Raw genomic sequence first — 16454 nt, 5'->3', positions numbered from 1 at the left:
TAGTGGCATATCTGTCTTTGAGGTGCTGTGGACCTGTAAAATACGGCTGTTTACGGCCGTGTGGTTGGTTTAGAATTACACACCACTATGTTGGTGTCAACTGTTTTGACTTCCAGGGTGAGTTTACCAAGACCAGGCTGCTTTATCGAGTGGTTGCACTGTAACAGCTATATGGTTGAACTTTAAAATGGCTCATGTTACTCATGGCTATTACACACTATAAGCCCATCCTCTAATGTACAATAACAGGGGTTACTGCACTAACAAATAGCTCCTGTCCTTCTGTGTACAGTATTTGTTTTGTACATCTTTTGCTATGGTTTCTACTGTATCAGGTCAAACATCCAATTGATACTACTCACCTTCCGATTTCATTTCATTTGTATTGTGCACATGTTTCGAGTTTAAACGTGACAAGAGAAGCAAAGCAGCCCCTCCAAATGTTTGCTTGTTTCCTTTGTGCCGTCGTCGTTGATTGGATGCCTCTTATCAGATTTTTGGGTAGTTGGAGATTAAAGCTGCCCACAGTCCCCAATGAGCCGGTAGACCACAGTTCTGTGGAGATGTGGCCAAGTGCTAATAGTCATCTACAACTCTTGAGATTTGGGATTCTCAAGATACTGAGTGGTAAAAAACAACAGCAACCTCATTCTCATTTATAGCATTATTTGTCTTTGGTAGGCCATCGCTGACCAAGATTACATTCAAACTTCCTTCCAGTAAAACTAAAAATGTAAATTTAAAACGAGACTCTAATCCATTAAGTTTGTGGTAGTAAATAAGGTCAGCTTCAGGCTACATTACACATTGCACATTGCACTGTCTTCTGGGGTAGGCTCATGTCTAGTCCTGCCTTGGTATGTTCTCTAGGCCATAATGACCCAGGCCAACACATAGTCAGAGAGGGGAGCAAGAAAAGGGGCAAGTTCAAAGATGGAAAAAAAGTGAGATGGAAACATATCTGAGGAGGCAGAGACTCATTTATCATGCACATGCCATTACAGGTGAACACATCCAATGAGTGCCTTGAACACCGGAGGTGTTTGACACACGCGATTAATGCTTTTCTACCTGTCCATGTCTGTTTACATCGGCAGGCTGGGTGATGTCTACAATATCAAGCGTGGCTAATCATTAGCCCATTAAAGGCCTGTACACAGCCGAGCATGTTTCATTTCAGTGTTCCTCTGGGCTCATGAACAAGTATCGATTTACCTACAATCACAGCAACTGCAAAGAGCTGAATTAATTTGGTGTAAGTGACTGGCTCTTGGCAACAAACTGCTCCTGCGGGCTTTCTCATACACACGCACAAAATATCAAATTTGCAGCACAGTATAACACAGAACCACGTCACATCCTATTTGAAGGCACCGTTGAAGGTTTGTCGTGTGAAAAATCCCACCAGAATCTAAACAGCTTTGACTGGACAGTATTGCAATCACAGCAGTTCTTGTGCAAAATGTGCTTCTACACTGCACTCGTGTGGCCAATACAATGAACTGTATCATCCAATGTTCGAGGCAATGGGCACATCTGAGCTTGGATTTTATGAAAGAGCTGACAGACCAGTGCCAGAAACAGTGCCTTTAGAAAAAAATGGGCTTTTTGGAATTATGCATGTATTGTAAATGTAAGCCATGGCTCTAATAAGGCTTACCAGCAGAATGGGGTTTCCTGACAAAGCTAGACAAACTGTTCAAAGAAAAATAAATAAATAAACCTTCCAACTGGAAAAATAATTCCAATCCAATAAAGTCATTATATGGCAGTTTTGTGAAAAATTGGACAATAAGGGGCACAGACAGAGACTTACAGTCTGTACAATTGGCTGTAAGTAAACTAATGCCTTTCCTTTATTCAGCTGGTGAATACAAATGACTTTTCATATTCACAGTATAATAATACATCTGTTTGTGTTCATGATTTGGTGTCTCATTCATTTGACAGTATATTCGAAACCTGCAGGTAAGCTGAAACGACATCAAGTTACAAAATGTAAACCAACTAACATTTTGTTATGAGTTAATTATTAGGAAGTGAAGAGAAGCTACCTCTAATGCTTCCCATTCACAACTTAATCAGTAACTGAAGGTTACTGATTAAGTTGTGAATGTTGTGAAAGTTAAACAAAGTTGTGAAAGTCAAACAAAGGTCAAAACTAGAGAACACACTACGAGAGGGCTGACCTCTGCCAAATATGCTCAGTTTCCCACACTTACCTAACTTACAAGATAACAACTACATTTAATTTATTGTTTGTTTATAAAAAATCCTGAATCGGGATTACCAGATTGTCACCAAAATGTAATAATGTTTTGATTGGGCAACAACATCCCCAGAAAATGCCATCAAAGTTGAGTTATGCTGCTCACAAACAAACAGAGGAAAAAACAAAAAGACATAACCTCGTGGGTGGAGGTGATGGGGAGCTTCCATTTGTCTGTCTCAAACAGACAAATGGAAACATACAGCATGACTGCTTTTTAAAGCTTTAATAGTCTCTGGTGGCAGTTCCATAGATTACAACTGTAATTGGTGTCTGTGGTTTGCTCTGAGGACATTCCCAGGCCTGACTGTCCCAACTGTGCCTGTCAGTGGGTGTAACTGTTCCCCACCTCACTGTGTCGCCTGCTCTGACGTGCCAGTAGATGAACTGCAGGCTGACTCAACAGACCACACAGACTTTTGGGAAAAAACATTATGCAGCTCCATCAGATTGAAGGAATAAGAAAATCCCAGCCGCCTTGCCCAGACACAAAAAGAAAATCGCATGCAGACAAACATTTTACAAGACATTTCCTGACCAAGACGACAATTTCAACACACACACTTTCTCATGCAAACTTCCCTGTCAGTGTGTGCCTCACAAACAAGATTGTAACAAATTTGGGAAAAAGCATGTGTTAAATAGGGGCGGGCAATGTGAGCTTAAACTGATATGATAATTTTCATATCATGTTAAAGCTATACACATTTTTGGATGACAGAATTTCAAAATAAATGCATTTGAATTGATGTGGAAAGATGTATAGTTTACAATAAAAATTTATTTACGACGCTAAATCAATTTAAAAAGCAAAAAAACACATAGATAACTTCATTATAACTTGCTATTAAGTGGTGGGCCGCATGTGGTCCATGGGCCGCGAGTTTGAGACCTCTGCTCTAACTACTTGTAAACTGATCAAGTGCACGCCAGTGACACTGATCCCCCAGTAGGTGGCAATATTAGCCCATAACATTAGTTAATGTGATTCCAAATTCCACCACTCAAGTCACACATTTCGGTTGTGTGTATGTACTGTAAATAAAACACATTTGAATGATGTAAACAAGGGCAGATGGGCAGGATGTGGCTGCAGCAAGAGCTCACAAGAAAGAAAGAAAGACACAATTGTATAAACATGGGGTTAAAATTAAGGGCAATGCAAAGAATAAAATAAAAAAACCTTAATCAGTTAAAAAAGGTGCAAGAGACAGCTGCTCATCAACAACAGAGCTAATTATATGATTGAAATAGCAGCAGCAGCAGACTCTTAGTCATTAATGTGTTTATACAATCTGTTCTTGGGTGAGAGAGAGAGAGAGAGAGAAATGAATCTATCCCCACTTCTAGCCATATGCCCACATGCCGAGGAGGGCATGGATGACTGAGGTTAGAGGTCTGGAGGGGCAGTTGGTGTGTGGAAGGCAGACAAGGGCAGGCAGGGGCAGAGCCAGGGGAGTAAACTATGTCATAGAGCACAGACGGGCGGAGTGGACCATGATCCTCTGGTGTGGTACGACCACCTGTTTGTCTGCACGTCTGTCTGTCTGATCTGGGCCAGAATGGTGTGTGATCTACTGCTTAAGGATGACAGCTCCAGTGCAAACTAAAATATAAAGAAAAGTCTGGGACTCGCCACGGGTAAACTGTACATTATAGTTTTGATGTCCATGTGTTAATTTTCTTTGTGCAAGCTGGTTTCGCACTTAAAAAGGTCAGCTCAGTTTGTACAGAGTGTTTAAAAATCCCAGATGAACAGAGAGAGCAGCATAGCGCTACATCTGGAATATACTGTATGGATGTGGTCCATATCAGCAAAGAACATCCAGCACAAACAATCCAATTTCAACTCAAACAAATGTACAAAAGTACATTTTCCTCAAGGCAACGAACACACGATCACTCGTACCCACACAGAAGGGAGAGGGATTGCGAGGGTGTTGAGTGAGGGGGTCAGGGATCAGACTCTGCTGCTGCAACAGGGCATGTGGGAGCAAACACATCCTCTGCCATGAAGATATGCACATTGGGCAGACAGAGAACATCACACTGTACACTTATTTGAGTTAAATGCACTAGACATGCGCATACTCGCCCCCTTCACGCTACCATAAGACACTCGGTAACAAGGACATTTTAGCATATTGTCTATTTAACAACAATCTAAACTTCTGTTAAGGTCAAGGATTAAGAGAGAGTGACTGTTGCAACGAAAGCATGGAAGGGTAGAAGCGATCATGCAATTATCAAAATGAAGTCAAGCAGACGGTAGTGCTGACAGACAGATGGCCAAAATGACTTTCTCCAGGGTAACTGCCATGTTTGTCATAATCAGGCTCATCTGTCAATCAGCCACAGGTTGGAAATTAAACATGCCTTCATAAGTGAGACTGTAGACATTTATTACTTTTTCTAAGATTAGTCACTCCCTGGCAGTTTCGGTATTGCCCTATATTATTGCAATGATTTGAAATAAGTTGCCTTTGCTAATTCAAAATATAATAACACTTTCTTTTTTGTGGATCTGGCAATAGCACACATTCTTCAGTGTGTACCTCCATGCATCAGCTGTTATTATAGCCATGCAGTCACCTATTGGACATGAGGTTCATTAGTATTCTCTTCTTGTTCAAACCTGATTAGAAAACAATTAAGTGATATTGTGTGTGCGACACAATAAGCACCTTAACAGTTTGGTCCCTTTTTCCTGGTTTGCCTTGCTGCATCACATACTGTATATTGTTAGCAGTCTAAGTTAACTGGAGAGTGTTGTTTCTCACTGACTGTTGTTACCGTTTGTTTTCTGCTTGTGTATGTCCTTGTGTATTTTGTTTTATCTTCATATTTATCAACCTGCGTATAGGAACTATGGATGTAAATTAGCCATTGTTTATAATCGAGCATATTTTTTTTTATGTTGATGTTCATTCATCTGCAATGTCCCAACTCAAAATAAATAAATCATTCAGCAGGCTTTTCATTCAACTGTTTTGCGTGGCCCTTTCTCCATCGCTCTCATATACAGCCAAACATGCTTCAAGATGACGGCCTTATTCAATTCTGGCCTTGTGTCAGTCTGCTGGTGCTTATGTAGTGCAGGTGCCTAATGCTGCTCCTGAAAGTCAAAGATTTAAATCAGTCCAAGCTGCAGGGTGAGAGATAAAATCACTGTGGCAAGTCATCATGTTCCTTGGTGAGAATGTCTGCAGTGGGTGCACACAGGCTCGTGATAATAAAGTACAAACTCATGTGTTTGGTATTTTATGTCTACAAAACATTTTGTCATCAGATTTCAAAGGAGTAACTTTGCCTTTCTTAGGTAAATTAGAGTTCACATTATAGGTCGCATACATACAGCCATTCATGCTCTGACCTTTCACCTGAATGTGTTTAGTGGCTGTAGCTCATACTGTGCAGACTAAAACTGTCTACACGGTCTCTGCTCTGTGACAATATAACTACAACTACCGAGCAATGACAACCATGTGTGTTATTGTTTTTGTAATGTCCTCATATCAGGGGTCTTAAACTCAAAAGACCTGGTGACCACTGAGTGCCTAGTTTGGTCAGTAGGGGGCCGGTCAAGTGAAAAAAAAAAAGTCAACAACCTCAATAACAATATCGATGATGAGATTTTACATAATTTAAGTTTGTTTTGATACGGAATGATAAATAGTTCATAATATAAACGTATTTATGATGTAAAAATCAATCTATTAATAAAAAAACATACAAAATAACTCATTATAACTTGATATTAAGTGGCGTGCTGCATGAAATTGATTGTGGCCCGTGAGTTTAAGACGTTTGATCATTCTATATGCCTTTTAACATTAATTACATTCATTTGTAATAGGTGTTAAATGGACCAGGCCTGCGCCTTTAAAATCATATGATCATTTCACGTAAGCTCCTTCCGAGCATCATCACTCAGTCACAATCAGACTGACCAGTTTGATGGCAATCCTCTGTTAGAATCCTGTGTAACTTCCCAAAGGATATTGTACAGGTACGTGGAGATACAGCTTATGTAAAATTAGGGCAGCAAGATAAGATTATTGTATCAAGTCAGGGTTAAACACACACTCTTTAACACACGACTGGTAAAGAGATCATTTTCTGAAAGTAAAGTGTTTGTTTAATCCATCATCATACCGTCTTTATGTTAAAATACGTTTTGAACATGTATGCATTAACTGGTCAGTTGTTAAAGTGTGTGTCTGCTTGGCAGCGGCATGAAGTGTATATGGATGTATGAGATTAAGGTGGGGTGTGGGTGGGGGTACTTTCCCCTTCAATCTGCAGCTCTTCCGTGTGTAGGCCACATTCCCAGCACCATTCAGGGGTCTCCAGTGAGAGAGCCATGACACCAAACCCACCCGGAATTCTAGGAACGTTTTTCCTGTGGTTTCAGGTTACCACATACACACACTGAGCACAGATCACAGGCGCACACACACGCACGCACAACACCCTCCACAGTAATGTACTGTACTTTTGTTGTTTGTACAGAGTTGGATTTGTTAGCTTTCCCTCTCTCCTTCCGTGCCTGTCATTCATTTTAATTTTAAACTCACACACGGAGTCCGCTGGGTTGGACAACTGACCTTAAACACTGGACTGGATTCAAACCAGACATGTTCGAATACTCACTCGCATGGTAAATACCGCGTGCTGAAAACTTGTACACACATTTACACTTAAACCCTACAGGGAGTGTTGCCAGTCTTCACGGCGGGCCCCAAATTCAAACATACAAATGTTCATTGCATCACACAAAGTTCAGATCCGACAACTTGCACTCAATCAAGGTCTAACTGACATTTGTAAAGTCGGCTGTATCCCCCAGGAAAAAGGATAACAGCATCCCTAAAAATAGCCACGACTAAGAGAGAGGTTCAGCTCTGTAAATCAGATGTGAACGGGTTGCGTATTCTAGAGGTGCAGTAATGTGGTACACAGAAATAGTGTAATTGTCTATAAGGTCATAATCCCATGTCTACACGTGTGTTTGGATCAAAGCGGAGGTTTCACGTTGGATTTTCTCTGCCTTTGAACAGTGTTAAAATGCACTGAGCTGAAGGAGTGTGTTACTATTATGGTGAGAGTCAAAGACCTAAAGCTTTTATTGCGGGCTTTATAACTTGAGGGCAATTTTTCTTCTTCTTAGTTTGAACTGCACTAAAAGTGACATTGCTCCAAATGTGTGACTTTGAGAAATTCACTTTACAAAGTCACATAAGGCTGACAGGGCAGTACAGACATATGGGGCACACTCTAACCTTTGATCTTCCGTGTTACGTTTTGTTATAAAGGAAGAACTGGAGTTGAATTCGTATACATGGGGCCATTAGAAAATACTGGCATGCACAGGCAGCGACGGCTCTTAATATTGCGACACCATAAAAGCGTCACAGAGTGTGAGCTGAGCAACAGCAAACACTTCATTTCAGTGTGGTGTCTTGCCACAGCAAATTTATGACGGGAGTTAAAATTGCCTCCAAAACCTGAGATTTGTCCTTGAGGACACGTCATTAGGTGTTTTGTTGTGTACGGAATGTTTTGGCAGTGTGACGTTGATCTGTGCAACAGATTATAAACGGCAGTGCTGACATCATGGAGGACACATTTTATATTTTCCGTTTTCGTTTTTTTTCTTTGTTCAGTAGCACATGCTGTGACTGAATGCGTGTCAAAATGTGAGACTAAAGCTGGTCATGGGGCTTATACTCACACTCGCTCACAATGATATACAGGTCACTACTGATTTGGCATCCAGACACACAAGCAGTGGGGACTTCAAAGAGGCTCACAGAGGCAATTAAGCCACAAAGACAAATGGTTCTAAAGCCACTGCTTCCTACTACTATTGACCTATCCTTCTTTTCCCTTATCCATACATCAGTTCATCTCTCCATCAGGCCATTGTTTTCACATAAACCCTTTCTTTCCCCCTCCCAAGCATGTCCATCCCTTTTTTCCCCTCCATTTCTTATCCTACCAGCCTGCTATGAGTTTGATGCCTTGCCAGTGGGCTAGTGCGAAGGTTGATGTCAGCTTCACCCAGTAGGAACTGCTCCAATAAAACTTACCAGTCTATTGTGGCATTTTAATTATATTAGCTCGACCAGTCCACTGACTGGGCACAGAACAGAAGGCAGAGGATATAAAACTGTGTCTCTACCATAAAAGTGACTATAGCAAGACTGGAAGGAGTCAGATGGAACTTTTACAAACATACAATATGCACAAGGCAAACCATAAAACGAAAACTTGAGAGGCCCAAAGCACATAAACACCCCTCGCTCAGAGGCATGTGAAGTCTCAAATTGGCAAATAACAGTAAGTGAGTCCCACAAAAAACACATTTACTTACAAACAACCACAAAAACTTCTAACACTTTGTTTCCTCGGTTTCTTGTGTGTAGCAGCACATTTAGAAATACCATAACTCCAGACTCTCACAATCTGACCATTTCAGTGGTGAGAATAAATAACTCAGTTACTGTAATGTGATCGCTGTTGTTTTCCCCCTCTCTGTCACACGCACACACACACACATTGACTTTTGACTTTCATTCATTCATTTGGACAGCCTAACCATTATCCCATTAACCAGCTAACTGTAACCTACACACAATTCACATCTCAGCCCTAAAACATAACCAGTGTCTCAGAAACAAGGTCAGTGCTGATGCCAGAAGAGCGGTAAATAAACAAGAGCACACAAAGATGCAGGCTGTAAGACAGAGAAAGTCGTCTAAAAAGCAATGGGGAGCAGGTCACGCTGGGGTCCTAGGCAGCAGCACAGGGTTATGGGAAAGGGATGGGCTACTGAATCCCAGCTAAGGACAAATAGATGAGGGGGATTGTGGGAGGACCAGAGGAAGGCACAAGACGTTTGTTGCAGAAGTCAAATGCAAATGGCAGAGGTAAAAGAACAAATGTAAGAGGAAAAAAAGAAATGAAAGATAATCATTATCTCCATAAGTCCTCCTTACTTCTCTGATGTTTATGCTCTCATCTTTAGTGCCGCAGTTGCTTAGGATGGTATAAGACTCTAACTGTACTATAACCCTAAGCTACAGAAAAATCACGCTATCATCGTGATTATAGCTCTGATACGTCACCTCCTTCCGCCATCATACCACTGAAAACACAGCTGAGTAACTACTCACACCAACACAGAGGGGGAGGGCTCACGTTACTCAACGCTGCACACAACCTGAGTGATTCCTGCACTGTTTTTCTTACCAGTCATACCTCAGACACAGTGTGACAGGACATTTTAGTCATTTTGTCATGGTTCATTTTTAATACAACAAAATACCTTGAAACTGCCTAATGCCATTCCAACATGTTGGTCTTCATGTTTTTTAAAGACAAAAACACCCGTTGAAAACATCAACACTTACTTGTGTTGATGTTTTGCTGCTGCAACACAAGGCACATATGCAGAGCACACTAGGAGCAAGGAATTTCCTTCCTCTGCACATACTAATTCATTTATTGTCCCCTCTGCAAGAGTTTCATTATCCAAAATCCTTGCAATTGTTTTTTTGTTTTTTTCAAACTCCTCTGACCCACGAAACTGACACAAAGGTGGGAAGGTGAGGACCGATGGGTCTGGAAGAAGGAGAGAAAAGTGAGCGAGAGTGCAAGGAGTGAGGGCTTTGCCCAACGCTGCACTCTCCCTGTTTCTCCCTGCTTCTCCCTGCAAAAAACAGAATGAAACCCAGATGTCAAAATGATAAACAAATGGATTGTCATAACCTTATGAAAATGTGAGGCATTCAGAGGCACTCACACTGCTTTATTGTCTGTAGGACTTTGAATGGAGCACACCCAGAACTTTGGAATCCTATTTAAACTGTACTGATGATTTATTAGTTCTTTGTGGTAATAGACAACGAGACACGTGCATGTGCACACAAACATACGTCTGACAACAAATGAAGACACTGTGACATCATGGCAGTGCTGAATCACTGTGTAAATGCTGGACTTTTCACGCTGGTCAAAACAGAAAAGGAGGGAAAAGTTGAATCTGTCCGATAAGCATTAAAGACCTCTGAATGCTCATTTACTTATAAGTGGATTTTTTCTTGACGTAAAATATACACTCTACCATAAAATTGTCAAAATGAGGTTAAGACAATGTGAATCCCACAAGCATATGGGACAGGCATTCTGCTAATATGCCAGAATCCATCTAAAATAATTGCTTGGAACACAGAGTGTATGAATGAAGTTCAAAGAGGAGGACTACTTCACTCACTTGGCTCCGTTTCGTCCATGTTTTTCAATTATAACATCAGCTTTAAATCTATGCAGCAACTTTTTCTTGGTTCACATCATTTAAAACGACGTAAATTATGGGCTCCAGAAAGTGTGAATGCAGCATTGCAACAACAGTGCCTCACAGAATCATTTTATGGCTCAACTTTGAAAATTCAAAAGCAATGTTACTGTTTATTATTCCGTGGTTGTTGCAATAACTTTTGCTGGTGACAGCAGCAGAAGCTGCGATTGGAGAAACTATAATTCACAACACACCTCAGGTAAGAAAGGTTAATGTTATGTTATTTTCCATTTCCCCAAGGTTGCAATTTACTTGGCTTCACCTGCCAGTCTTTTGCCACTTCTGACTCTGTTATGCACCTGATTGGCTGCCTCTCATGTAAAGAACTGAATTAACCTTAATTCCCATGTTTATTATGGGTTGACCTACAGTTACCCGTCTCACTAACATATAAAGACCAATCAATGAAAATGTCACTTAGCTTTAATTTGCCATTCAAACTTTTACAAGGGTTATAGCCTTGTGTTTTCAGTCCAACAATCCAATTAAGGTCTTTGTATAGTCAAATAGGGGCCTGCAGCATACATCCAAAACCTGTACCTACTATATCTAAATATGGTATGTGTCAACAGGGAGATGAGACTACTGCAATAGATACACAGTAACTGACAAATATAAATAAGGAATGTGGTCATTTTGGTTGATCTTATCTTTCCGGAAAAGATGGCGTTAAGCATCCACACATGTGGTCCTGTAAATGTTTAGGGATGTTTGAATACATGCCAACGTGCACTTTTGGTTGTAAGTACAAATGCTTGCCCCCCTCTCGCCCGTCTGTCATCAGATGCTGAATAAAAACAAGACGGGAATTTAAATCCCCAATGCCTTTGATGTTATTTTGAAGTATTACAGCATTCATGAGTGTGTGAGTGCATGTGGGTACACTCTAACATGTGTGTCTTCTTGTCTGAGCATGGTTGTGTATGAATGAAAAAAAACATTCCAGCTGTTGAATAGCTCATGGATCTTATGTGGACTGATGTGTGACACACTGTGTGTTCTTTTATAAATCAGGAAAAACCTCAGAAAGTCCTCGGAGACTTTGTGTGCCCACCACAGAGGGAGAAATGTGTTTCGACAACAGCAGCTTATTTATGTATTGCTTGCTGCACCCTTTGAATATGTTCTCATCCTTTTTCCTCATCTATGTCTCTCACTGTCTGCCCTTCTCTCATCGCATCTGCAACTCTCATGCAACTTTCCCAGGCATGGTGTGGGCAGTGGCAGAAGTAGTGGCAGTAGTGTCCGAGTCTTTCCCATGCAGCCTCATAGGAGGGTCTTTGTTCCTCCACTAGGCTTTGGGGGTCCCCTTAGCAGGGCTGTGCCCCACTCCGCTGACTCCACAATGGATCTTTATGCTGCCAAGCCCTCCCCGTCACTCCACCATGCTTCCCTCGTCAGGGGCACATGGAGGCACTGGGGGCACAATGACACCAAAAGCCCATCCCTTTTCATGCCCTGTTCTGTACTCATCTCTCTCTCTACAAAACATGCCAACAGAGTCAAATACAGTAGATGAAGTTTTTGCTGAATAACCACAGGCCAATATGCGCACTTTGAGTGATGCCTAATGTCTCGGTAGGGTACTGATTTCTTATTCAACACTTGCCACCATGAGCAAAGACTTGGTTCTCACCAGGGAATGTGTGATAACACACAGCTAAATCCCATTAGCACTGTTGTTGAAGTCTTTGGTAGAAGAAGTGACACTAACAACACACTCGCTCACACACAAACACAGAGTAAAGGAAAAAATGGGACTGGCTCTATCTAATATTGCTGACATGTTCTCATACAGAATGTTCCTGATCACACTCACAGCAGTTGCCAACTGCATTTTTGGAGTTTGAATAAGGTCCTTAAAAAGCCCTTCGGGTTGAAAATATACAGCCTAGAAGCACATTAGAGTATTCTGTTAAGGTCACGTGTGCCTGTGTGCACCAGGATGCTATTGTGAGCATGCGCAGAATAAATGGTCGGTGAGTTCCCAGACCAAAGAGACGATGAGCGTCTGTCCTTTTTTCTCCCGTGAATATTAGCCTCTAGCAGGCACTAGCTAACCACTTTAGTGACTGTGATAACGATAGACTGCTGCAGAAATGTCTAACACTACATATTCCAAGTTATAGCCCTAACCCAGCAAGAAGACAAGGATAAAAAGATTTTCGAAACAGTCAGGGTGGATCATGGAAAAGGCACCCCAGACCACTGTTTTCCTGTGTCAAGGCCAATACTGGCAGCGCCAAGAGCTGAGGTTGCCATGATAATGTGAGCCAGTTTAGAGCCACCACTGCAGAAGGAGAGATTTAACCCTGTCATAATCATGGACCAAGTTTTTAAGAAACACGTCCATGGAAATCAGATACAGACTTTCATGTAACCACATGCACACAGAGAAAGAGTAATTATCAAAGAGATGCAACCAAGACCATAAAGAGGAGGAGCGTTCCCGCTCCAGACCGATAATCAGCACAAAATAAAAACCATACAAATATAAGAAAGGAAAAAAAACGACGACTCATTAACTGACCCTAACGCAAAGAGAGACAGGCACAGCTTTCTGTGTTCACTTAATGTGACGATGATTTAATAACTGTCTTATTTCCACACTGATTCACAGCAGTAAGACACACTGACTCACACACCCTGACCCTGTCCTACACAAGGGCCTGATGCTTTTGCTCAAAACCAAAATCTATCGCTTCACCATTCAACATAGAACATGTCTTAAATCTCAGGAGAACTTGGAAGTTCATGCTTGAAATATGCGTACAAGTCACACAATCGACTCTCATTTGGAGAACGACCCAAACCATCATCCAGCTATAACAAAGCAGTGGAAAAGTATGCAAGATGTTGCCTGGTGATAGGGAAGTAACAAACAGCAGCAAAAGCCAGCATAACAAATATAAACCACATTTTTTTGGAGAACTGAACACATTTTTTCTTACCTCTCCAACACATCCTCTCCACCCCAGCATGTGAAGTCGTCCACCATGTTCTCCCCTTCGCACAGCATCTCTGGCAACGCTGCAAAGAAAGACTTGTAGCGCTGCAGATACATCAAGAAGTCCCTAAAATTTGGGAAAGATTGAAACAGTGTTAGTACATATAGTGTAAGAAATATGTCTTCATCATGGTCCATGTTAAAAAACAAAACAAAACACACCACTGAGGAATGCATTGTGTTATTGTGGAATAAGGGGCCACATGTTTTTGAGGCCATATCTTCTTAAAATAACTCAGTGGTACCCTACCACCACAACAATACACGCATATAACACTAATCGTGATATTTATGATGACAGGAAACATTTGTGGTTCTAACTGTGACTACCTCAATTCAGCACATTCTCTAGACTGCGCAGTGCTACCTTCACCTGATAATCTCGAGCACATGTTACTGATACGGGTGCGCTTGTGTCGAGCACAAGATTGGCATCATAATTTGATCTGGCGCACACTGTTGCCACTCATGAGGCAGAGCAAAAACAGCAGGGGTTGTGAGAGGTTATATGCCGAGGTAAGTCAATGTTGTGAATCACTGTTCAAGTGCAACAGATGATATATATATAAGTGTGGTTTTGTATGACATAAAAAAATGCATAGGTCACCCAAAACACAAAGATAACCAACTGTTAAAGTATATGAAAATGTCACATACATGTATATAAGTCACTATACGAACTAACATTTGCTTGGTAAAAAAAAAATTTATGTGAGAGATGGAGGAATAAGTCCTTTGGATTAATGCTTACCTAGAGAGCGTTTTCAGACTATGTTTATTGTTCTTGGAGGGTTTCAGGGGGAACGAGCTGGGAATGATGGGAGTTGGAGTCCAGGGGAGATTGTTGCAAGCAAGGAGGGTGCACGGATGTGAAAGTGGAGGGGTGAGAGACAGAAAAAGGGAAACAAAAGGATAACATGACAGGACATGTGGGGAGAAAAGACCAGTCAGTTGACCCTGGAAGAGAGTGATTAATCATGCACATGCAGAGAATGGCCACACCACAAAAACATCAATAATCATTTTCCCCCACACCACATCAGCAAAACAGGGACTGGTATGTAATGTATATGATCAGTTAGCAAACAAACCCAGAGAAACATGTCAACATGTAAATACAGTTAAACATTCAACACAAATGCAAACAAACTTTTTTTCTGTATTCCTTTATCCACTTTTCCCCTCATAGAAGTAAAAAAATGAATGTTGCTTTAATATGTTTCTTTTTCTCATCAGTACAATATTTTCCCTTTTTCCTGCAGTGGTAGTTGCCATGTGTCTGATGTGGTCAGTGCTCACATGTGCAGCAGTCAGGGCGCTGGATTGTGTTGCCATGAATGGTGTTGGCACTGCCAGGCCAGACCTGTCAGCTTGGCTGGCATCAGTGCAGTGATTCATGGTTTGGGACAAGGTCAGGCAGGCAACACTGCATAATGTGTGCCTGAGTGTATGTTTTTGTGTGTGGTGCTATTTAAGCTCAGGCCCACTGGTGTGCAGAATTTGTGGCACTGCTGTCTGGGTAAACAGGAAATTGTTGGTCCATCAAGATTAATCTTACCCACACCCCCTTGCCTGTAGCTGGGCACATCAGTGCCAGCTGCTGTGGATATGAGGGAGGCTGCCTCAGAGGCCAGGTGGAGGGCATGGACTTAAGTGCCAGGCACTACATTTACTATGTGTGAGTGTGGGTGTGTGTGTGAGTGTGTGGGTGATATGTGATGTGCCCAACTAACCATATAAAGAAAGTGAGAAGTGATGGCAGCTGTGAATACACATTAGCCAACCCCTCTGGCTACTTCATACAGACGCAGCCATTGAAACTCACTTTTCAGGTAGCAGAAAGATGTGTTTTGATTTACAACAGGCAGTAGTAAACTCCTGAATAAAACTGTAGTTAATGAAAGTTCATTTTTATTGCCGCGTCTTACTTCCTCAAGTGGGCGAGTTGCCCAAGCCACTGCTCTGGTAAAGGTTGGGAGGGGGCTGCAGATGGAAAAGGAGATGAGGAGGTCACCGTAGAGGTTGTGACCTCTGGGCTTGTAGACTGCATCGTTGTAGGCTCCTCAGTAGAAAGGCCACACACCTTGTCCACCTGTGGCGATGATAGAGAAAACACACACATGCACACACCTGTTAGGATAGGAAAACGTATAAAAGGGTGGAGTTGAAGGGTGACTTCAAAACAACCCACCAACTGACACCTGCAGTTGAAAGCATACGAGGAGAACACATAAAGTGTTCAAAGTGAACGGTTGTTCTTCGCTGTTTTTAATGGAGAATGAATGCTCGCGGGATGACGCGAGTCATGAGACAAATTACAGAACACAGAAGTTCAGGATAACGGGGGAGGAGTAACATGGGAAAACAGTGGGCGTTAATTGAAGGATGTGATGAAAGAAAATGGTGTGATGAGTGAATTATTGCCAGGAGGGCTGACAGTAAATGTAACACATTCCACTACCTCATTGAGATGAATGAATGTGCACACAGTTGGCAATGATGGCGCACATCTCCAGTGGGCTATTACAGCCAGCAGCAGAGGAGAAGACAGCAGGGTCATGAGAATAAAGGGGCGTGTGCCTCAATCCAAGAAGGAAAATCAATGACATCTCATTGGCTTAAAAGCATCGAGGCAGCATTATTAAGTGGTTCTCAATTAGCTCGATAGACCCGAGTGTTACAGCTCCTGAATGCTTGAGAGAATAACTCCTCACAGTGATCAATGTACATGCGCTGCTTTGTCAAGAGGGATGTGTCACTCGACTGAATAATAATAATTCAACACAACTATGAAAAGAAAGAGAATGGGTGTCGAG

General features: G+C 41.8%; 1 protein-coding gene across 3 annotated transcripts in view; it reads right to left on the bottom strand.

Annotated features, from left to right (window-relative positions):
• LOC122779701 (glypican-5-like) overlaps positions 1 to 16454 on the bottom strand; it is an 89993-nt gene that overhangs the window by 37119 nt on the left and 36420 nt on the right. For 2 of the 3 annotated variants that reach the window (XM_044042298.1, XM_044042282.1), the window contains 3 exons: positions 15567 to 15730; positions 14390 to 14446; positions 13583 to 13705 (listed from right to left, as the gene is read on the bottom strand). In XM_044042298.1, the coding sequence (XP_043898233.1) occupies positions 13583 to 13705; positions 14390 to 14446; positions 15567 to 15730 (344 nt within the window). The remainder of the gene's footprint in view (positions 1 to 13582; positions 13706 to 14389; positions 14447 to 15566; positions 15731 to 16454) is intronic. The other variant, XM_044042292.1, reaches the window with a different exon arrangement.

The sequence above is a fragment of the Solea senegalensis genome, linkage group LG1 (assembly GCF_019176455.1).
Source record: "Solea senegalensis isolate Sse05_10M linkage group LG1, IFAPA_SoseM_1, whole genome shotgun sequence".
NCBI classification, from domain to species: Eukaryota; Metazoa; Chordata; class Actinopteri; order Pleuronectiformes; family Soleidae; genus Solea; species Solea senegalensis.
Note: the sequence above shows the minus strand (reverse complement) of the source record. Positions and strands in the feature narration are given on the sequence as shown.